Below are 24893 nucleotides of genomic sequence, written 5' to 3'. Positions count from 1 at the left end.
ATTTTATTGAGTTTTTACAGAGAGGAAAGGAGAGGGATAGAGAGTTAGAAACATCGATGAGAGAGAAACATTGATCAGCTGCCTCCAGCACACCCCGCACTGGGGATGTGCTTGCAACCAAAGTACATGCCCCTGACTGGAATCGAACCCAGGACCCTTCAGTCCCCAGGCTGACACTCTATCCACTGAGCCAAACCGGCCAGTTTATTTTCAAATAACATTTTGTTCTTGCTCTCATGAAATGGAAGATACTTGAGTTGTGACTGCAGTCAAAGAAGCTAACATTAATTAAAAACCAACATTTATTATAATAATAAAAGGATAATATGCTAATTAGACCTGACATCTTCCGGACCTCATTTCGGACGTCCTTCCGGACAAAACCGGGGCCGGAGAGAAGCCAGTGTGGGTCCCGGGTGCCTGCTAGCAGGTGGAGGAGGGAAGCAGCCTGGGTCCCAGGTGCCAGAGGGAAGCCAGTGCAGGCAGTCGGGGGAAGGAAGGCTTACTCTTGCACGAATTTTCGTACATCGGGCCTCTAGTAGAGTATAATCTCAGTGTCAATCTGTGAGTCAAATTGCAACTCACTCTGATTTTTTTAACACCACTAATAGATCCTCTCCCAAACTCTGTAGTCCTTTTACTCCCTGGTTATGAGTCAGTGTTAGCCTGTGCTTGCATGATAAACCTGCATTTTCCCTCCTCATTGTGACGGGATCTGTACCGTGAGCTGGTTGCAATTCATCAATCAAAGCCCCGTTGCACCTCACATCTCTGAAGCTTCCCCTGACCTCTCACTATCTCCCTTGTCCTGTGTGTGTGTATCCTATACAAACTTATATCATTGCAAATATATTAAACTTTAATTATTGTAATTACTTTCTTGCATGTCTATCTTCCTTACTAAATAACCCACTACTTATCTCTATATCCTTAGGAATTAACTCATTACATGGAATATAGTAGGTACTCAACAAATGAATAAATTTGTAGCTATCCTAACATTTATCCTACTAATTATGGATAAGCTAATTTTCTCCTTAAATTTTTAAGCTCCAACTGAATAAAGACATTCCAAGTAGAAATCCTTAAATTAGTGTTTCTCAAAATGTGGTTCATAGGCTACCTGCATAAGGATCTTAGGAAATTGTTAAAAGGATTTAACATAGACCTATCAGATCCGAAGCTCTGGGGAATGCATCCTGGAGCTATGCCTTCTAGGAAGATCTGCACTGATGTTTCAGAACTACTACCTTGAAGGAAAAGTTCCATTAATCCATCAACTTTGTTAATTCTACCTCTTCCCATAGAAGTTTTGAAGTGAGTATACCAAAAAGAAATTAACACATGAGCATCAGGGAAAAGGAGACTTCTGGTTGGTTTCCTGTAGCATACTATGACTAAGCTTCAAATTGGATTCTGAGATACATGCCAGCTAAGGCAAAAAATGATGCAAAAGAAAACAAACAGTCCTCATTACAGGAAGTAAAGTAAAATGCCAGTTTCTCAAAAGAGACCATTTCCCCGCTCCCCCTGCCCCAAGGCACTAAATTTTTAAAAGCAAATTCTCACTAGAGATTTACTTCAGAGCAATGAGTGATGGGATGAACAATATTTTCAACCAGATTTTTGCCAAATAGCTATTTATGTGGTGAGTAACATGGTGTAATTCAGGATGTGCACTAAGGTCACCTTCACTTTTTTGTTATACTCTTTGTTTGTTTGTTTATTGGACAAGTTAGCTCTAAACAGCCCCTTTGCAGTTTTCCAGCAAAGGCACATCTTCACACAGCTTCTTAGATCACTTGTCACAGTGGGGCCAAGGCAAAGTTATAATCTCTAACAAGTACCGAGTATGCAGGTACAAAGCATTGATGCTTGAGGGTAGATTTATGTTCTTTGGAAGTAAGAGATGCAGTTGGTAATGTTGACATTCTGTTTATGAAATTTGAGAAGCCTAACCAGCAAAATTCTCTGGGTAGAAGTCCTCCAGCTCTTAAACAATATACACAACAGACGACAATACTGACAACAGCCAATGTGTATCAAAAGAGCTACCAGGTAGGAACTGGATAGTTTAAGAACTCTATGCTCTAAGTGATATGCCTCCATTTTATAAATGAGGAAATAGGCTTGCAGAGGTTAAGTAAATTATCCAACTCGCATAACTAGTAAGTGGCAGAAACAGGATTAACACCCAGGTTTATCCGATGCTAAAGCATGCGAACGCTCCAGAATACTGATCTACACAGCATAAACATAGAGAAAAGAAAGATGGGGATGGGTTAATGGAAGATATCTTGGCATTGGAATCAGGACATCCAAGCCCCTTGTAACTTGAGCAAAGTAATGATATTTCTGGTCTTAAGTCTCCTTATCTGCAAAGTAAAGGATTGAGTTATGTGACGTCTAGGGCCCATTCCAGATTTGAAGTCTGCTATTCTTCTGACAGGACCAAGGTTAATAAAAACCAACTCTACTTTATGTTTTTAGTACATTTTTATTGATTTCAGAGAGGATGGGAGAGGGAGAGAGAGAAAAACATCAATGATGAAAGAGAATCATTGATTGGCTGCCTCCTGCACATTCCCCACTGGGGATGGAGCCCGCAACCTGGGCATGTGCCCTGACTGGGAATCAAACCATGACCTCCTGGCTCATAGGTCAATGCTCAACCACTGAGCCACTCCAGCTGGACTTAACTCTACTTTAAATGAAATTTTTGTTTTTGCCATTGAACTTTATAATACTTTTGTCTCAAAGATAAAGATGACACGCAGGCTAAAGAACTATAATTGTCTTCACAAGTGTTTAAATATTCCTTTTGTTGCACAGAAGTTATATTAGCCATAGAACTAACATTGAGAATAACTATTATTTGAATCATAATTCTCTGCCAAGAATTCTTATGAGAGCTTTAAATATATAAGTTTATCCTTCCATAACTTTGAGTTACAGTATTATTAAACTCGTTTTTACATGTGGGGAAACTGAGGCACAGAGACTGAGTAAACTACCTGAAGTTACACAGGTTGCAAGTAGTGGAGCCAGGATTTGAACTTAGTTTACTCTAGTCCAGGGGTGGGCAAACTTTTTGACTCGAGGGCCACAATGGGTTCTTAAACTGGACCGGAGGGCCGGAACAAAAGCATGGATGGAGTGTTTGTGTGAACTAATATAAATTCAAAGTAAACATCATTACATAAAAGGGTACGGTCTTTTTTTTTCAATAGTTTTATTCATTTCAAATGGGCCGGATCCGGCCCGTGGGCCGTAGTTTGCCCACGGTTGCTCTAGACGCTGGAACCCAGGCAATGTTCTGAAGAGTTTAGAGTCCATGTTATCCAGTGCATTATACTTCCTCCAAAAATTATGCCTTATATATTCAGGAAAACTTGTATTCATGCAAATGAATATACTAATTAAAATTTGAAAGTCATTTCTGAAGTAAATAACTGAGTGCAGTATTACTCAAATTCCATTTTGCCATAGAGTTCTAATAGCTTTCGGGGATATCTTTGCATGATTGAAATCGTTACATTTTGAAATGAAGCCTGGAGAAGGCCTTGCCTTCTTTGTCTTGCACACTTCCTGCAAAATCACTCCATGAATCTTTGTTGGATGAGTTAATGCATAAAAAGACAAAGAGCACTTTCTCTTTGGTGAATGTTTACACTTGTGCATCTTATTTTAATACCGAAAAAGTGGAAATAAAAAGCTTGCCGGTTTGGCTCGGTGGATAGAGCATCAGCCTGCAGACTGAAGGGTCCCAGGTTCTATTCCGGTCAAGGGCACATGCCCGAGTTGTGGGCTCGGTCCCCAGTGGGGGGCGTGCAGGAGGCAGCCAGTCAATGATTCTCTCGCATCATTGATGTTTCTATCTCTCTCTCCCTCTTCCTTCCTCTCTGAAATCAATAAAAATATATTTTTAAAAAGCTTGCCTAATTAGAATATGCATATTTCAGATAGTTTCTCATTTCAAATAATATAATGTGAACATTATATTAAACATTTCAATTATATTAAACAATTTAAAACAAATTTTTGAAACACATTTTTCTTTAAACCTGCATTAAAGAGGGCCTAACTCGTCCTTAATTTGAACTATTGTGTTTTCAGTCCTAAAATAATGATACAACTTTTTTTTCCTTAGAGGCCTTTACTAACAACTCTTCAACCGAAGGACCACTTTACCACTGTTTCTTAAAAGCACTAGAGAACTACTTAGATGAGAATGCAACATAATACCCTCTAAAATCAGAATGCATGGGTCAAACTCTTCTTTTAGAGCATGCACCCTATTAATCATGCAGATTTAATTTTCCCCTTGATAACCCCCAGGGATATCAAAGGTTTGTGCTTCTTTTTTTCTTTGTTTGTTTGGATTTTAAATACACAGGGTACTCATGACAACAAATCAAACCTGTTAGTGGCATCAAAAAGTAGAATCGATGCCGGGAACAGGACCACTGCAAATTTTATTAAAATTGCAATCACCGAGAGCACAGCACACACTGGGGTTTTAAATACCTCTCTCTGTGGCATTTGTCATATTAAGAGCTGCAGCATAAACAAAGAAAAAAGCAAATCAAATGTGTAAACATTACATGATTGCTTCCACTTCTCTAGATGCAATAAGGAAATCACATCTCTAGGAAAGAAGACAGCCGAAGTCTAATATTTCTGAAATTAGTCCTGATCTCTTATATTTATGAACATTTTCACATATGTGTGTGTGTATGTGTAATATATCTATATGATTTATTTTGGTCTTTTGGAACTCTACTTACTGTCTTATACATTGCATGTGTTTGCAAAAATTCTTTTTAAAAATGCCTTCAATCGAACTGGTCAGCCGTAAGAGTATGTGGTGAAGCCTTTCACAGCAGTAGACGGACAGACTCAAGTGCCCGGATAAGTGATGGGCACTCATGCTTTGAGGCCACTTAAATTTGCCAAATGGCTGTCCTTCCATCCTCACTCCCCAGTAATGTCTCCCCCAAGTGTTGACACAGGGTTCTGCTTTGAGAAGTTGTTTAAACGGCAGGAAAGCCTACAATAACCCTCTGCCTAGAAGGGCCCTGTTCTTGTTCTTGTTCTGCTTCTGGGGCTCTCAGCTTTGTACTGATCTTAAGCCACCTCTTCCCACGAGTATTGCTGACCGAGAACCCTCCCTTGGTTCCAGCTTCAACTTTGCCCAATTTTTTTGTCTTAATGACTTAAAGCTCCAAGGGTAAATAAGGTTGTAATAGAAAATGCAATCCACAGGAACCCAAGACATTCCAACATCCATCTATTTTAATTTGGATTACATGTACTCTACACTTCACCAGTTTTTTATTTATTTTTTATTTTTATTTTTTTAATTTTGTTTTATTGCTTAAAGTATTACAAAAAGTATTACATATGTCTCCTCCCCCCTCGCCAACATTCCCCTGGCCTCCCCTACCTCCCAGTGTCTGTGTCCATTGGTTATGCTTACATGCATACATACAAGTCCTTCGGTTGATCTCTTACCTCACACCCCCCAACCCTCCCCAACCTTTCTGCTGTAGTTTGACAGTCTGTTCGATGCTGCTCTGCCTCTGTATCTATTTTTGTTCATCAGTTTATAATGGTCTTTATTATCCATAAATGAGTGAGATCATGTGGTATTTTTATTTCATTGACTGGCTTATTTCACTTAGCATAATGCTTTCCAGTTCCATCCATGCTGTTGCAAATGGTAAGAATTCCTTCTTTTTTATAGCAGCATAGTATTCCATTGTGTAGATGTACCACAGTTTTCTAATCCACTCATCTGCTGATGGGCACTTACGCTGTTTCCAGATCTTCGCTATGGTGAATTGTGCTGCTATGAACATAGGAATGCATATATCCTTTCTGATTGGTGTTTCTGGTTTCTTGGGATATATTTCTAGAAGTGGGATCACTGGGTCAAATGGGAGTTCCATTTTTAACTTTTTGAGGAAACTCCATACTGTCTTTCATGGTGGCTGCACCAGTCTGCATTCCCACCAGCAGTGCACGAGTGTACCCAAAACAGGATTTGTCTGAATGCAGGTTGTAAAGATGGGCACATCATCTCTCATTACCTCCAGGACAATGCAGAACCAGCTCATGAGTGTATGGCTCTGTTTTAAAAATTCCTACTCATTCCTGACCTTTGAAGATTTACATTTTATTCTTGTGAGTTGTACAACCAACTCAGAATTTCTGGGTGTTTATAGTCATAAAATGTTCATATTATTCTGTCTGTCAAATTGCTGGAGCTGTAAGTGTTTAATCCGAAGTTTGTGTTAACTGGTACATAAAGACTGCATGATTCATCGCTTTGATTATTCTCTTGTAATATTCTCAAATCCTTTGCCCTATTTTCTTTCCTTCCCGGCAAAACTCCAATGCTTGATTCTTGCCCTGGATTTGGCTTTCTACTTTGTCTGAACTTATACCTATAATGCTGAGCAAAGCTGAGGAAATAACCTACAACTAGGCAAAAACACCCCCAACCAACAATAAAAACTCCCACTCTATATTCACGTCCCATTCTCCACTTAATGTCACCCAGGAATCCCGGTTTCCCTTGTGAGTCATCTCTCCCATTCTCCACAGCTATTTTAAACCCTTCTACTCTCCTCATCCCTCTGCCCCCCTTTATAGAAGTATTTTCAGAAGATAAACTTACTTTCTACTTCCTACAGGAAATAGAGACCATCAGAACAGAGCGTTCTCAAATTCTATCCACCAAACACATTAACTCATTTATGTTGGAATACACCGCTTTTTCTTTTCTTCCTATTACAAGGAAGGAACTTTCTCTTCCTGACTAAGCACAGTGATCATATAATTTATTGTTAAAGCCTGGATACTTTTGAAAGTAATAGACTCTATTAATAATTATTCCAGGACAACAGGTGTAAGCCAGAACGTCCTGGGAAAACTGGGACATGTGGTCACCCTCTGTATAAAGTTCATCACATCACTTGTCCCCTGAATACATACCTTTTGCCTTCTCAAGCACCACCAATATTCCTTTGAATCTTCCCTCTCTCTCGTATGTTCAAAATTTCCTTCTCTCTAGACTCCTTCTCATTAATAGTTTAACATTTTTTATCTTTTAAAAAGAGAAATTTTGCAAACCAACACTGTATGCCTCCAGCTACTGCTCATTTTTTGACTCTGTCCTTTTTGCTGCTTAATTTATTGAAAACTTTATCTATACCCACTGTCTCTCTTTTTAAAAAAAATTTCTAGTCTCCATTATTTACAGAATTCTAGCTTCTTCCGTAATCCCCCTTCTGACACTATTCTGGACAGTCTCACACATGTTTATGTTGTTCTTTAATGGAACAGACAGCATTCAACATTACTTAGTTTCTTAGACACTTCTATCTGTGCAGCCTTGAGTTCGTTATCCTCTCTGTTCCTCAGTTTCCTAAAATAGCACAATGATAAACCTTTGTCACAGACCATTAGTGTGGATTAAATAAAATAATCCACATAAGGCATTTAGTATTTTTAAGTGTTAGACATCCCATTGCCTCTCCTTTTAGAAAAACATCCATGTTTGACCATGCTTGAGGTAGAGTTCCATCAGTAATTTTGCATGTCATGGTCTGAACCTTGTAAGATAAGACGGGAGGGTAGACTATCTTTGTCTTGCCATTCCAGAGACACACCGACTGAGGATGGCAATCCAGAAAGGGAGCTTTGCTTCTATGTTGAAGGGTGTTACTTTTTTTGTTAAGGCACCTAGGATCTAGTGAACACACTGTACCAAATCCACGGCCTGGCCTGCATATCCTCATTAGAAGCTAGCAATGGTGAACAAAGCCCTATCTTTTCCGACTCACTTGGAATAAGTGTAGCTCAGAATCCAATGGCACTGTGGAGTTCTCCTTCTAATTTGCTCGAACTAATTTTCAGAGTTAATGACACAACATTAGCAAATGCTCATCTGCCCTGACTGACCATGGCCCAGATTCATCTTCGGCCCTCACCATTGCCAACCTAGGAGGTATTTGCAGGCACTTTTGAGATTCTTCTCAGTTGTATTTTCACCTGTTCTGAGTAGTTGGCTGAATTGGTCCTTCCTTTAAATAGATCATGTTGCATTATATCTTGTGGAAATGCCTCAACTATTTCTTTAAGTGGAAGCCAACTTTTCAGATCTTCAAGAACCAAAACAGATTTGCTATAATTTTTATGTACTAATTATAGTCAATGCCATTAATAAATGCTTATTATGTACCAGCAACTTTGCTAAGCATGTCACAAATTTTCATGTATATCGGCTATTTGGATAGGGACTAGGATGGAGTAGAAATTAGACGTGTGATAAAATGATCATTTTGCCTACTGTTAGAGTAACTTTAAATAATGTGATCAACTCTCAATACTAGCAAGTTTAAGAAAACCTCCAGCATATATTAACTGTTAAAGAAATGAGCATGATCATTTAAATGTTAGGAAGAAAGAAAAGAGTATTCAGTTTTAATGATAAGCATGATACAAAATTAAATGGCAAGGTAGGATTAAATGGTGTAATTGAACTCCAAAAACTGAGATTTTTAATAATTTTCTCTAGCCAAAGTCAAAGTAAATCATTTCAATATCTATGAAGACAGTGACCTAAAAAATAATATCATGTATATATATATAAAAGCCAAGCGATCAGAATGACCAGAATGGTCGCTATGACACACACTGCAGCCAGCCAACTGGCCCAATAGGGGTTGGGGCCCTCCAGCCAACCTCCTGAGGCCCCTCCCCTAAGCTGGCCTGGCCCTGATGGGCCCCGATCAGGGAAGGCTGGCCGGACCCCACCCGTGCATGAATTGGTGCACTGGGCCTCTAGTATATTATAATGTAGAAGTTTATATATTGGTGAGGAAAATCTTTATGATAGTGTATACAAATGGATAACATTAATCTGCATCATTACACATATAGTTCAAGCAAACACTGAATCCAGGCAGATATTCAGTGTGTCAAAGTGTGCAACTGAATGTGTTTGTATGCTTATTTTTCACTGTATAATTAACATCAACTGATTGTTGCATACTGAGCTTTATTAGCATTGATGATTTAGGATATATTAAATTATAGCAACTAGGCTGCAAATACATCCTTTTTTATATCTGACAGTCACTATTCTCAACAACTGCATTTATTTTCATGAGGAATTCACAGAAATTGTATGAGCAGTTGATGCAATAACATAATAAACATGTTATCTCAAGTAGAAGTAAATGTGGGAAGTGAGATCACTAGAACTGTGAGAGGAAGATCTAGCTGGGAAATAAAAATCTTAAAGGAGCTAATAATTTCAAACTATATGATTGAGAAGGAGGAGATGTAGGAATGATTAAATTTTGGATTAAGGGTAGGATGAAATCAAAGTAAGCTGTGGGGAATCCTAAACGTCATCCCTAATTGAACTGGAATATAATTGTACCAAGGATATGATAGTTCAGTTACTGTATCAATCAGATAAGAAAAAAGCAGAAAAATAGGTGATGATTCTTAGTCAATATTTACTGTTTACAAAAGGCCACACATGATAAATATTATCAATGCCTCACTGAATACAACAAACTCCACTGTACAAATGAGAAAACTGGGAACCAGAGAGGTCAGTTCAATAGCTTGTAACAGGAAGAGCTGGGAAGGATTTTGTATTCACTTCACTCACCTACCACAGATGTGCTGGTGGCTTCTATTTTTAAGCAACATGTGCTGTAATTTTAGGTCAAGAAGGATTCAATGACCAAATGGGTAAAACATCTAGCCCTATGTGAATTCTGATTTCTCAGTGAAGAACTTTGACAGAGAGTTGTTGAATTAGTTGATTATAGAACATTTTAAATATGAAAAAATACTTTAACAATGTATCTCCTAGAAGTAGGACTGTTTTGGCTTATACGTTCTGAGTACTTTTTTTCAATGCTTTGTAACAATACAATTTGAAAAAAAAACAGTATTTTTTTTTGGTAACATTTTCAAAGTCATGTCTACATACTGCAAAAGATCAAATGTCTTCAAATTTATTAACTAGGAAGACTTGTCCATGCCAGTCAGACATTCCAAAGCAGTGTCCTTTAGTTTTAGTGTCATAGTGAATTTAATTTGTTTTGGTCAAAATTACCTGTGATTGTAGGCAATAGTTGGAATATGACCTATTATTCCAGTGAAATTTTCTTTCTTTTTTTAGTTATTCCTTTCACAGTCTTGATCTTAGAGTCTAATATCTGGAACAGTTGAGGGAACTGAACTACCTACACCTCTACTTTTGCCAGCTACATACAATAGAGCCTTCACAGCAGAACTTGAGGCCTCATGATAACACTCAGGGGGAGGAATGCAGCTCCTTACCCTCAACTTCCAGCTTCACCAATTTGGAATATGCCGTCCCGAGGCTGTTTTTTGCCACACATCGATAATGTCCTGCATCTTCCTTTTGCACATTATGAATCCTTAAACTCCCAGATTCAAGAACTGCAATGCGGGAATTTTCCTGCCAGGGATAAGGACATGAATTTTAAAAGGCCCATGGCTCTATCAAGGACACATTTGCCACATTTCATCAAGTTATTTTCATCACTGTTATAATCAAGAATATCATTTTGAACATTTGTATTTGGCACTTACACTGTATAATATTTGATAGCAAATGAGATAGTATAAGATTACCTAAATTAACCTTATCATCATCCCATAAGATTAGTTTATTTTTATTTTCTTTCATCACACAATTATACCAAGGCTTATTTGATTTCCTAAAAACCATACCCAAGTCTTTTTGATTAAAAGCATTGCTTTTTACTACCTTATTTACTGAACACTCTATGTAGTATCCTTATGGGAATATATATAGGTCCTTTGAAAAAAATGGTAAGTTCTACAAATAATGCAAAAATTGGTTTTTGAAGTTAAAATATTATTTTATCTTCTTTTCTAGGACTCTAAATTCAGTAACATATATAGAACCACACCTTGCTTTTATTGTTGGAAATGCACCAGTATTTATAGCAGAAGGAAAGCCAGAGGAGCATATATAGATTACCACAAAATATTTAACATTTTGTGTTTTATTTTAAATTCTAAAAAAGCTAATTAATTTGATATTGAATTATTTGACATATATATGGATCCCCTATGGGATATTCTATTATGTTGGTATAAGATATGATACAAAAGCAGTACCATGTAAGCATGCGAATAATAACTTTTGACTAATAACTTTTGACTACTCTTTGTGATTGGGGTATTTGTCAAGGTGTTTGCTCGTTCACCAGACTTGAGTCTTCATGCTCTAACTCCACTCCAGAGTGTTCTCATTCCTTTTCTCCCAAACCTCATTTCTCTCTCTCCTCCCAGAAACTGTTCGTCAGGTCTAAAGCTTGGATTTTAGTTCCATCTTTTTTATTTTGTAAGTCTCTGTGATCCAGTGTTGAAAAATAAATGTTCAACCAACCAGCAAAAAAGCCTCTAGCTTTGCTTTTGCTTTGCCTCCTTTTTCCTCCCTGACACTATAGGTACCCATCTCATTTTTCCCTAGCCAGCCCCAGCTGGATTGCCTTAAAATTTGCATATAAAGGAACAGATATGTTTAATTTTGGTTAAAATGCTGTATGTGGAAAAAATGTTATAATCAAAGTTTGTAAGTTTGTAACGGAGTTTGCTATGGATTGTTGTGTTTGAAAATATGTTTATATACATGCTTTAACATAATAATCACTTACCCTGAGAGCACTATCTCCTTTAATCCATGACACCGATGGTTTGGGATTGCCCATTGTAGTACATGGTAGAACTGCCTTTAATCCTTCTATTATTTTTACATTTATGGGAGGACGGGTTATTCTTGGTTCTAAAGGGAAACAAACATTCAAAATTAACAAGGCAAGAAAATGGAGAGTACAGGGACTAAGAGACTTGCCTTTAGGGTGGTGTTTGATGGCAGGAACAAGAGGTGTGGAATTAACTGTCTCAAGGTTGTGTTTTGAACTTGAACTTGTCTAAGTTCTGAACCTCTAGTTATGGGAAGCTCTATTTACCACCTATTCCAAATGTTAAAATCAGTAGATGAAACCAAAGAACTTGTATGCATATATGCATAACCCACGGACACAGACAATAGGATGCTGAAGGCCTGGGGCAGAGGGTGTGGGCAGGCTATGAGGGGCCAATGGGAGAAAAAGGGGACATTTGTAATACTTTCAACATTAAAGATTTTTAAAAATTAAATCAATAGATGATTATCTTTCTCACTCATTTTCACTTGCAGAGCCCCGCAGCTCTCCGCAGCTCCTCCCACGCCATTGTCAGCGACGCAGCAGTAAATGCCGTCGTCACTATCTTCCACACTCAGGATGGTGAGGAGCTGCCCATTCTCCCGAATGCTGTACCGAGTGTCGAAGAGCCTGCAGGTCACAGAGGAAATTGCCAGGTTAGAGTCTCACCTGTGATTTTTGGGCTACGGTGAACTGATCAGAAAGATAACTTGTCAATGAGAAAGTAGATTGAAGGTCAGAGGAAACTTGAGTGTCTTCTGAATAATAAAATAATCTTATTTAGTAATTTAAAGCTAACATTATATTCTAATCTTTGCTGGGCTCCAATAATCAAAGCACTATTGAGTCCTTCAAAAATGGGGATGTCTACTGATAAGATGAAAGGTAAAATTTACTTTATTCAGGAAAGTATATTATTACCAAGATATAGAGTCATGCCCTGACCGGTTTGGCTCAGTGGACAGAGCATTGGCCTGAGGACTGAAGGGTCCCAGGTTTGATTCCGGTCAAGGGCAGGTACCTTGGTTGTGGGCACATCCCCAGTGGGGGGTGTGCAGGAGGCAGCTGATAGATGTCTCTCTCTCATCGATGTTTCTAACTCCCTATCTCTCCCCACTCCTCTCTCTGGAAAAATCAATAAAATATATTTTAAAAAAAAGATATAGAGTCATATTCCCACAATTACTGGGAAATAGTAGCTGGATAATGAAAACACAGACACACACACACACACACACACACACACACACGCACACAAATACACAAATGTAACTAGCAGAAAGGGTTAAATATTTACATAAAGTAAATTAACTGAGTATTTATGCATTCATTAAGCGAATATTTGGTGACTGCTCAGCATGTGCCAGGCATAGTTCTAGTTCTTTGGGATTCAAGGAAGCAAATAGTCCCAGCTTTCCCATGTCAATTAAATCACTATTTTGCTTTGAGCAATTCCCTTAACCTCACTGAAGTTCAGATCTAACATTTATAAAAGGAGGACATTTGTATTTTACATGTCATAGAAGGTGAACTTTAATACTTCCAAGAGCTGTGGTTGCATTCATGTCAAGATATATTGCAAGGCGGTATTGGCATTCTTGCCAGAAAAGTCAGAATACTTACTTGATGAGAATTTTATTCCTCGTCCAGGAAATTTCAGGCTGGGGATAAGATTCCACTGCACACATGAAAGTAGCCACTTCTTCAACTAAGGCATCCACTGTTTCAAGAGGAGTGGTGATGACAGGAGCTAACAGGAGAGGAGAAATAATGTGAGAGCTGTATACGAACCTCTGTAAGCAGTCAGAGACCATCACATACCCGAATAAGAATTATATTTTTGCATAGCAGAAATTTGCCAAAAGGAAGGAAAATTTTATGTATTTTGTTTCTACTTCCAAACTAGGTATTTGAGAATCAAAAAAAAGAAGGCTCTTAAGAGAATAGGGACATGTCCAGGTTTTATAAAGCTCAAAGGTATATAATTTGGGTGCCCTCTTTAAGGAAGAATATATCAAATTATGAATATAAAAATGTCTGTGGCCATTTCAACACCAGTCAACTAGAATGGAAGTATGATTGAAGGGAAGTCAGAGTGGAAAGAGATGGTAATGTTAACAATTGTTTAAAAATAATTTTCTCCACATTTTATAAAAAATATCTTTATCTGAACACATTCCTAGAGTCCACTGAGGGTCTTAGAAGGGGCTCATGAGAATAAGAGACTCTGAAGTTTAAGCTTCATGTGATTTATAGGGGATTCACATCTGTATATGACTAGATTAGAAAAACCCCATAATACAAGATATATAACACAAATTTTTAATAATGGGCAAAGGATCTTAATAGACATTTTCCCAAAGAATGTGTACAAATGGACAATAATAGCATGAAAAGATGCTCATCATCATTAGCTATTAAGGAAGTGCAAATCAAACCACAATAAGATACCACTTCACACCCTATAGAATGGCTATACTCAAAAAGAAATAAACAACACATGTTGGTAAGGATGTGGAGAAATTAGGATATTTGTGTATTGTTAGTTGGAATATGAAATGGTACAACCACTGAAAAACAGTATGGTGGTTTCTCAAAACATTAAACATGTAATTATTCTATGATCCAGCAATTTCACGCCTAAGAAAATTGAAAGCAAGGACTCAAATAGATTTTTGTACGCTCATTTTAATAATAGCACTACACACAATAACCAAAAGGTGGAAGCAACTGAAGTATCTGTCAGCAAATTAACAGGTAAACAAAATGTAATTTATTCAATACCATTTAACAATAAAAATAAATGAGGTATGATACATGTTACAGCATAGACAGACCTTGGAAACAATAAGCTAAGTGGAAAAAAAAGCCGGTCACAAGGACAACATATTAGACAATTCCATTTCTATGAAATGTCCAGAGTAGACAAATCTATAGAGCCAGAAAATATATTCGTGGTTGCTTAGGACTGAGGGAGAGGGTAGAGTGACTAGGGATAATGACTAGAAGCAAAAAGATGTGTCTTGTAAGGACCCACGATCTAGATGACAAGGTAGGATAGATACATAAGGTGATCAGCTATAATAACCAGTTATACCTGGTCTCCTGATGTGATTATCAATAGTGCCCCCTTTACTCCCAAATTACCTGAGTTAGGACAATAAATTATATGGTCATTTTAGTTGAAACACAAGGTGCCTATGAAAACCCAGTAAGCAGTGAGAACATGTGGGGTAGTTGGTGACAGCTTCAGGAAACACCAAGAACTGGTACATTGGCCATAAAAGACACACCTACTTTATCTAAATAACCTTATTTTTCCCAACTCAAAGGCAAACTCATGGGTTGAGAGTGAAGGAAAATGGAAAATGTTAGTTGGGAGTGTCTCACTTAGCTCATATCTCCCTTGTTAATATTACTCTTTTCTTAAAATCCTGTTTGAGCATCATGTCCTCCCAATTTCCCTGATTTGTTAGAGCCAAATGCCCTTTTCTTTAACCTTAGTTCATCCTGTATATGTCACTCTTATAGGTCTTGTCACATGGACACTATTAAAATAATCTGTTTGTCTTTGTTCCACTCAATTATAAAAACCTTGAACTTTAGGTCAGGGACCATGTCTTAGAGCTCTTTCTCTTCTCAGGGTTAGCACATTTACTGATGTATTATTTAAATGAACCAGACTATGTTTCTGAGGCCTTATAAAAGGCATATATTTTTATTTTATTTCATTTATTTATTTTTTTAAAATATATTTTATTGATTTTTTACAAAGAGGAAGGGAAAGGGATAGAGAGTTAGAAATATCGATGAGAGAGAAACATCAATCAGCCCTCACAATCAAGGTACATGCCCTTGACCGGAATCGAACCTGGGACCCTTGAGTCTTCAGGCTGACACCCTATACACTGAGCCAAACCGGTTAGGGCAAAAGGCATATATTTTTAGAAGGTTGAAAGAGTAGTTCAAACAAGAGAGCAGAATTTTTGGTAAAATGACATATATAGGTATCACAGCCACTGTTTTCAATTGAAATACCATTAAAATACACAGAATACAGTATAAAGAAATGAAAGGTATTAAATAATAGTTAAGAAACATAAAATATAGATTGGCAGGCACTTCTAATGGAAAATAAAACAGAGGGAATGGCTGAGAAGCAATTTGTAAAGGGATACGTACCTGATCATTTTTCAAAATTGAAAAGAAAACATGAATATTCAGATGGAAAGTTATACCAAGTGCCAAGCCAGATAAAGAATAATAAATTCATCCCTAGATATATTGGATTCAATCTATAAAAAGTTAAAGATAGAAAATCTTAAACTCTACTAGAAAGAAAAGATCAATCACCTTAATAGAAATGACAGTTAGGCTGACATGAGGTTATTCGGCAACAATTGATACCAAAATGCAATGGATTAGTATTTTTAAAGGGATGAGATAAAATAACTATTAGCCTGGAATTCTATAGCCAACTTAGATAATAATTTTAAAATGAAGATAAAATAAAGACAGGAAAATACTAAAATTGTTTACCACTCACAGACCTTCTGTGAAACAGTCGGTGAAGTATATAAACTCAGTAAGAAATAATTTGTACCCAAAAGAAAGGGATGAGAGATGACAATAGTAAGCAAGGATGGTGATAAAATATGATTCCAATTTTAATTCACTATGGAATATTTGAAAAGTAAACCACTAATATTTGTGTTTAAAAAAGAATGAAACTAAAATTATAAACAATTATAAGATGAAAGTTCAGGAAAGAAGGTCAGTGGATAGTTAAAATATGTTAAACTCATTACCATAAAGAGGAAGATGGCAGCAATACTGAGTAACTGCAGACATGGGGAGAAAAATGTATAGTTGAATGCATGTGTTAAAATTTTATCACTGTTTTGTTTGTTTATTTTGTTTCTTTGATTTCACATGTAAGTGTAATCATGTGGTACTCATATCTAAAAAACAAAATAAATGAAGAAACAAACTCCTAGATCCAGAGAAGGTACAGATGGAAGCCACATGACAGGGGTTGGGGGGATGGGCAAGATAGTGAAAGGGATGAAGAAGTACAGATTGCTAGTTATAACAATAGCACAGGGGTGTGAGTACAGCACAAGGAATATAGTACAGAGATTATTAATGGTTACCACTAAAAGAATAGATGCAAAACCAAACTTCCAAAGCAGCAGGGGAAAAGGAGGGATTGAAGTGTTTAAATCAAAAGAAAAAGGAGGAGGAGGGAAGGAAAGAAAGAAAAAGGAAAGGAAGGAAAGGAAAGAAAGGAAGGAAGGAAAGAAAGAAGGGAGGTAGGGACGGAGGGAAGGAACCAGGATAAGTAAGCCAAGAAAAGGCATGGTTAACAGAAGACACAACATAAAGAAGAAGAGACATGCCTGAATATATTAGAAACCACAGTAAATGCCAGTGGTACAATGACCTATGAAAAGGTAGATATTGTCATATAGGATTTAAAAACACAAAAGCACACTCAAATAAATTAAAAAAAATGTTGACATCAAAGAGAAGGAAAAATATGCAAAGTAAATACTAAAAACAAAGTGATAAAACAGTACTAATATACAAAAAAATAGAATATAAAGTGATAAACATTTATCAAATGAAGAGAAATACTACTTATAAAAGGAACAATACAGCAGGAAGATACAACAATCATGAAGCTTAATTATTTAAAAAATAAAGACTTAAAATAAAGCCAAAGCCAAACATTAAAATGAATTTACAGGCTCCTAAATTTTTAAAGAAACACACACACACACACACACACACACACATATTCTATCTAATGAAGATATAATATGCAAATTGACCATCACACCATCAGAAATATGGTGGTTCCCATAGCCACAAGATGGCGGTGCCCAGTCCCCTTAGCCCCACCAGAGTCCCCAGTCCTTTCAGCCCCGCTGGGGGTGGCAGGCCCGCAGTGTGGCTGGATCCGCCCTCAGCCCCCCAGCCACCCAGGGCCGGCCCAAGGAGCAGGCAAGCCTTGGATGGCAGCTGCCCAGCTGCCCAAGGCCGCCCAAGACTCAGGTAACCAGGGCCGGCTGAGGTTTGCGTTGCCAGCAGTGGCAGCAGCAGAGGTGTGATGGGGGCAACGCCTTCCCCTGAAGGCCGGGTTGCCTCCTTCCCCTGAGGGCTCCAGACTGTGAGCAGGCCAGACTGAGGGACCCCCGCTTCAGTCCATGAATTTTCATGCACTGGGCCTCTAGTACATGACAATGGAAGAATGAATACCAAAGTGTTAAAAGCATTTTCTTGTAGGTGTGAGCATAATTTTATATTTTTGGTTTGCTGTGTCTTACAGTGTTACAAATGAATATATATTATCTTTGTAGCAAAAAGTTATAACAAATCCGAATGCTGCAGAAATGTTCATTTTCCAATGGAATGGAAGCAAACTTGTGATTGATAAATTTTTAAAAAGTCAATCTCTTAAGAAAAAAGTATATATTTCTAAATGGGCAATAAATGAAATAATTGAGTGTATAATCACTCAATTAAGAGATAAAAAAATATTATATTAAGTTTGTGGAATGCAAGTAATGATGGGCCCAAAGGTTAATTGATAATATTGACTGCTTTCATTGTTTAAAGAGAAAGGCTACTGAGCAACCAGGTTAGCACAGGGTTTGAGTTCAAATCCCCACTGCATCCTTCCCTACCCCATCAAATCACATAACTAGTGCCTCTTCAGCTAGAGATGGAGATGATAATAAAACCACCACATGGGCTTGTCATGAGGATTAAACAAATTAATATATGTAAAGCACTTAAAATCATCCTTGGCGCACATGAAACCCTGTGCATTATTTGACTGTAATTTTTAAAAAAAATTTTTTTAAATATATATTTTATTGATTTTTTACAGAGAGGAAGGGAGAGGGATAGAGAGCCAGAAACATTGATGAGAGAGAAACATCGATCAGCTGCCTCCTGCACACCCCCCACTGGGAATGCGCCCGCAACCAAGGTACATGCCCTTGACCGGAATCGAACCTGTGACCCTTAAGTCCGCAGGCCGACGCTCTATCCACTGAGCCAACCCGGCCAGGGCTTGACTCTGTAATTTAAAAACAGAAACCTGAACTGTTTAATTGTTCTCCTGGTCACTGGATTACATGCAGATTTACCATTAATATTTATTTCTGGGAAACTATCCCAAGAAAATAATCTCAAAACGGAAAGGTATGTAGATGACTTTCATTGCACAAAACAGATTAATTGTACTAATCTTACTAACTGTACAAAAGTGGGAGAAGAGTTAAACACACGGTTTTGTCTTCTAACTGTGGTCTGATGGAGCTGGCTTGAATTTTATGAGACAGTTTTTAAATACAGACATTAAACACTAAGTCATATACATTTATAACTGAATTATGTTAAAAACAAAGTAATAGTACTCAAACCGTATCACTTCCAACTATTTTACTATTATCTATGTTTGTGAGGCTATTTACATCTCACTTTCTGTATGGTAGAAGCAGTGTGTAAAGGCATGCTTTTGCACATCTCTTACCAATTCAGTGTTGGTAGCTTGAAATTAACTGTGGTTGGAATATTTACACTTCAGAAATCAACAAATGCAGCAAATCAGGGTCTTTATTTTAGAGAAGCAGATATCTAACATATACCAGCAACTCTTATCTAACCAGAATACTACTTATAGTCACTGCAAATGGCATCTTGAGCAGTATTGATAATATAGAATGTGTGCATGATCTAGTGTTTAGTAAAAGTAGCCGGAAGCAGAAGTGTATAAACACTTTTATTATGATACATATTTTAAAGGATATGTAGAAAAAATGGAATAAAATATTATAATATAAATATAAAACCGGATAGCATTCTCATTCTCATTTGCAGATGAGAAATAATGGAGGCTATGAATGGTTAAATAACTTGTCTACACTTAACAAAAGTGCAAATTGATAGAGGTGAATTTCAAGGTTAAAATTGGTGCAATGTTCCCATCTTTTAACTCTAAACCATACCATGTCTTCGTATCTTCAGCATAGTACTAGTTAGAGATTGGGAAGGGGTTGTAAGATTTACATCGGTATCAATTTCTTTCAGCAGAATATAGTTGGTTAAGTCCATTTTGTCCATATTCCAGAATTATCTAAACAAATCTGCTTTTAAAATTTTACTGACACTATCACATAGTTGTATTTAATGGTACTTGTTGACTCAGCAGACTCTCTTGTTTACTTTCATTCTACTATTCCGCTTTCATCTCGGCCAGAGCCTGTTTAAAATAGAGCACGATTTCTTCCCTCAATACAAGGACCACATGAATAACAAATACATGACAATGAATACAACCCTGTCCGGGACCCAAAGAGTAACTTAACTTGAATACTAGCTGCTAGATGAGAAGGACATAATATTAACCTTTCATGGGCTCTAGCACATTAGTCACTGACATACCAACTTCTGCCCGAATAGTTGCTGATTAAGGTGACCAAGTAATTGAGAAAACAAAGAAGTCAGGTGTATTTTCTCCCTTCTGTTTTAGTAAAATTTGTACTCAAACTTGGAAAATATTCAGGTTTTTCTAACATCATGAATACAGTATTGTTTTATCAGTATGGAAAACGCTTTGGGATTGGAAATTTTCCAAAGCCCCCAAAGAGAGTATGCAGTATTGCTCATCACTTGGCATATCTTGAAAACTAACACTTACTCTACTGATGATGTAATAACATAAGTTTTTTAAAAATATATTTTATTGATTTTTTACAGAGAAGAAGGGAGAGGGATAGAGAGTTTAGAAACATCGATGAGAGAGAAATATTGATCAGCTGCCCCCTGCACACCTCCTACTGAGGATGTGCCTGCAACCAAGGTACATGCCCTTGACTAGAATCTAACCTGGGACCCTTCAGTCTGTACATTGATGCTCTATCCACTGAGCCAAACAAGTTAGGGCCATAAGTTATTTTTTATTATGATGCTTTGGAACTTCTAAAGTTTATTGATAATCTCAATCACTTATTAATGCTGTATCATTAATTCTTTGTCTCAGAATACACTCTTGGTCCTTCAGGAGTGACATTGGACACAGGCAGGTAAGAGTTCTGGCTCAGCCCATTAGAATTTCTTAATTTGCTTCTCCTGAGGCCTTTCGTTTGGGTGAAGACTTGATCTCATAGGGATCCATATAAAATGTGCATGTACTCAGGAGTGACCCTTTTAACAGTCACTGGCAATCCTTAGCATACTACCTAACATTATATGTTGAGCACTGGTAAACACTTCTCCAGGCCTTAAATGTCCTTATTTCACTTTCTTCATTATTCAACCTGTACTCCATGGTGTGTTGCCATAGAATCGCAACTCTCTTACTTTATAATCGTTTGGTTGCACTGATCTTGGAGCACCAACCGTGTGCTAATCCAGCCAGCTGTCCTTGCAGCTCCTATGTTCATATCTGATTGTCAGATAAAGTGAAACCATGGTGCAGGTCAGAGCCACATAAAGGTGCTGTCCCCAGCCCCAGCTGGATTCTCAGCATGGTCCAGGTAGTCCTACATTCTCTGGTCCACTCCACTCATCTTCCTGAGTGGAACCACTTCCTTTGGGTCCTCTACTCCTTTGTCACTTCCCCCCAATGACCACCAAGTCCTGTTTCATTGCAAAGGTGCCTATTTCACCTTTGGAAATAGGGTAGAAATCTTGACATTTCTGCTTTTTCTTTCTGTTCTTTGAGGTCAGTAATATCTAAAGCAACTTGTGTTTCCCCAAACATGCAATGAGTTACTCGTACAATGCACGTCACTATTAAACATTCATCCAGGACTTAGTGTCCTGGATTTCAATGACAGCTGTGCCCACTCTGAATTAGTCATATGTTGGATCTGTGAATCCTATCCCTGTATACATTCGATTTAGAAGAGGAGGTTACTCAAATATCCCTAAGCAGCGGTTCTCAACCTGTGGGTCGCAACCACTTTGGGGGTCAAACGACCCTTTCACAGGGGCCGCCTAAGACCATCGGAAAACACATATATAATTACATATTGTTTTTGTGATTAATCACTATGCTTTAATTATGTTCAATTTGTAACAATGAAATTAGGGGTCACCACAACATGAGGAACTATATTAAAGGGTTGCGGCATTAGGAAGGTTGAGAACCACTGCAAAGCAAACTACCCAGACTCAAAAATTTCTAAGTATGCTAGTCAATGGGGTAATATTAAAAACGGAGTGTAAACAGTAGCTCTTTGTGCACGTTACCCAAATTCAGTGCTGCTTACGTCAATTACTGTACTCCCACCATTTAAATTCTGCTGTGCACTTAATACTTCATGAGAAAGCATTAAATATTTTTGAAGTATGTGGTTAAGGTGAGCAATTCAGTGAAACAGTGGCTACTTTCAACATGATGGTTTGTAAAGTTCTCCTTGTGGATTATGATATTGAGTTCATCATTGAAAGTATCACTAGTCAACATGATTTAGAAAGGTGCTGACTTTTTTTCTTGTCTTTGAATGTTAGGAATCTTGGTTAACCTGAAACCAAACAATAAGCTATTAATTCTACAAAGCTGGTTATTAATTTTATTGAGAAAATGGCATGCTGACAGAAAAGAATCCACTGAATACCCTTGCACTATTTTAAACCTGTCAGTCTATTTTGTAAAATACTGTTGGGCAGAGTCCCTGATTATTTCATGATAAGGGCTTAGGAAAAATGGATTCAGTCTAAAAACCTTTCTTAAAAGTTGCTTTCTGCCAAGAATAAAAGTATCAACTATGAAATAGTTTATGTAGAATATTTTTATTATGTTAAATAATATTAAAATAATAGCACATTGTTGTATTTTGTTTGTACCAACATATTCTATGCATTTCAACATTTATAATTTTAGGGGCTGTGTTTTCATGATAATGTTTATTCTTAGAACTAGGGTAGTAAGTAGTTAATGTATCTTTGCTCTGCTAGACTTGGTGTTTTTGACTAAGGTTGATATTTTGAAGTTTTCAAAATAGAGATAGTGTGAACTAAGGGCTTTACCCGTAAAATTTGGAAACTGAAAATCATTTCTTTCTAAAATATAAATTAGGAGTTGCTCATATAAGGAAGTTAGGGATTTTTTTGTGTGTGCACCAAATTCTAATATGAACCATCAAAATCAATTGTCCTGCTTCTTATAATAATGAATTTTACTAAATTTTAGCATTTCACCATGTCATTCTATATAACTTTGGAGTTTAGAATAGCACAGATAAGACATAATCCATAAATCCTAACATCCAGGTGCTGTCTTACCAAATATCTGTTGTATGATCAGGAAGTATTAAAATAATCTGCAGCCGATGTTAAATCTTTCTGGCTATTATTAGCTATTTGAAAAGATCGAGGTTCTCTTTTATCTGGAGATACCTCAACATATTAGTTGGCAAGTAAATGTTTAAAATGCATTTGAAAGTAACATTCTGCTTATGTAAAATAGAAAACAAGTATATGAAATCAGGCTATGAAAAAAGCTGTATCTTATTAGCATGTGGATCTTAACATTGTGGCTCCAGAAATTTTAGTGAACCACAAAATCTAAAGCTACATTTCCCATCTACATACAGATACTACCTTCACTTATCTATACAATGCAAGTGTATCCAATTCTTTGGTAAAGTGATATATAAAGGGAAAATAATTAATTTGAGAGTGTCATAAAACACAGAAGTCTTTTTATGCTACTGTAATACATGTAATCTGAAAAATCTTTAATTGATACCATTCAATCCGTTTTCTCATGTGTTTATAAAAAGATTTCAATGCAGCCCTCAGTCCCTTTGCAAATCACAGATTTTTCCAGTCTTTCTTCGTGATTTGAAATTCACTAGTCTCAGTTTCATAATACACTGGCCAGAACCCATATCACTGTGGACATTCTTGCTACTGCAACAGGTGTTTGTCAGTTTCTTAAGTTGCTTTCCTTTCCCCTGAGGTGGTGTTATTTCCGGTACATTCCAAAGGCTCTGAAAAAAACGTTCAGTCTCTTGCCAAGCCAAATCATGACTCGGCCTCAAAGTTATTGAGAATCCATTGTCTTTAGGCTTTTATTAAGTAGGAAAATTGTGTGTATTTTTCTCTAATTCTGATTTTTTTAGTAACTAAAATATTTAGGAAGTGTTTTGTAAAATTAAAAGTGAAAATGGAAATGATTTTTTTTTCATTCAGAAGTGAACACTCTGGATGTCTGGGAGTAGGGTTGATTATATTCCAGAGTTAAAAGGTTTTCATCATTCATTTAGACCACCCTGAAGTTTGACATAAACATAAACAAAACGGATCTTGATAACGTGCAGTCTAAGCTTTCTACCTGCTAATGTTTCCTCTACGAGTGAGGGCTCTGCAGGCTAACGTTTTTACTGCAGACCTTAAGGCAAGGAAAGGATACGGGTAGAAAGGAGATTATCAATCAATTGCTTATTTATATAGATTTCTGCTTACCACACACTCCACTCCTACTTTACCAACTAAAATCTAAGCCCACCATAATATGAATCGGTCGTGATCAGAACACACGTGCGCGTGTGTGTACACACACACACACACACACACACACACACAGTTTAGAACTATGACAAGGCAACAAGAAGATAAGAGTTTTCACACCAACCTTTTGGAAGTTTCTCAGTCCCGCTGAAGGCAACCAGGGTAAGAATATGTACCAGTGGAATGTTGACGAGCTCTCTCATGATTAATCCAGGCTCAGGCAGGAGAAAGTTTCTTCTGGACGATGCAAGGAGAATGCCCCACAGTTTACATTTTAAAGCATAGTTTGTTACAAAAGGGTCATCTGCTAATGACCGTTTGTGTCAGCAGCTCCACAGGCTCTGAGTATAATCAGGAATTCTCAGACTTGGCTGTAATGATGGACACGGCCAGCTGGTGAGTATCCACTCAGGCCAGCAATGCCAGTGTAGGGCTGGAGGAACAAGGGAAAGAAAATCCCTTTAGAATCCCTTTTAAGACAGTGGCAGAAGAACAATACCAGATGCCATTTGCAACCATCACTGTATTCTCTGAGGTATTGTTTGCCTGATCTTCTGATTCATCTCTCCA

At 37.3% G+C, this 24893-nt stretch overlaps 1 protein-coding gene across 1 annotated transcript in view; it reads right to left on the bottom strand.

The window, feature by feature from the left end:
- Positions 1 to 24659, bottom strand: part of MUSK (muscle, skeletal, receptor tyrosine kinase) — a 66529-nt gene extending 41870 nt beyond the window's left edge. The window contains exons 1-5 of the mRNA XM_006771174.2: positions 24448 to 24659; positions 13416 to 13542; positions 12271 to 12422; positions 11742 to 11869; positions 10372 to 10513 (exon numbers count right to left, since the gene is read on the bottom strand). Coding sequence (XP_006771237.1) covers positions 10372 to 10513; positions 11742 to 11869; positions 12271 to 12422; positions 13416 to 13542; positions 24448 to 24526 — 628 coding nt within the window. The 5' untranslated portion in view covers positions 24527 to 24659. The remainder of the gene's footprint in view (positions 1 to 10371; positions 10514 to 11741; positions 11870 to 12270; positions 12423 to 13415; positions 13543 to 24447) is intronic.
- Positions 24660 to 24893: the final 234 nt, after the last annotated feature.

The sequence above is a fragment of the Myotis davidii genome, unplaced genomic scaffold, assembly GCF_000327345.1.
Source record: "Myotis davidii unplaced genomic scaffold, ASM32734v1 scaffold64, whole genome shotgun sequence".
NCBI lineage: Eukaryota > Metazoa > Chordata > Mammalia > Chiroptera > Vespertilionidae > Myotis > Myotis davidii.
Note: the sequence above shows the minus strand (reverse complement) of the source record. Positions and strands in the feature narration are given on the sequence as shown.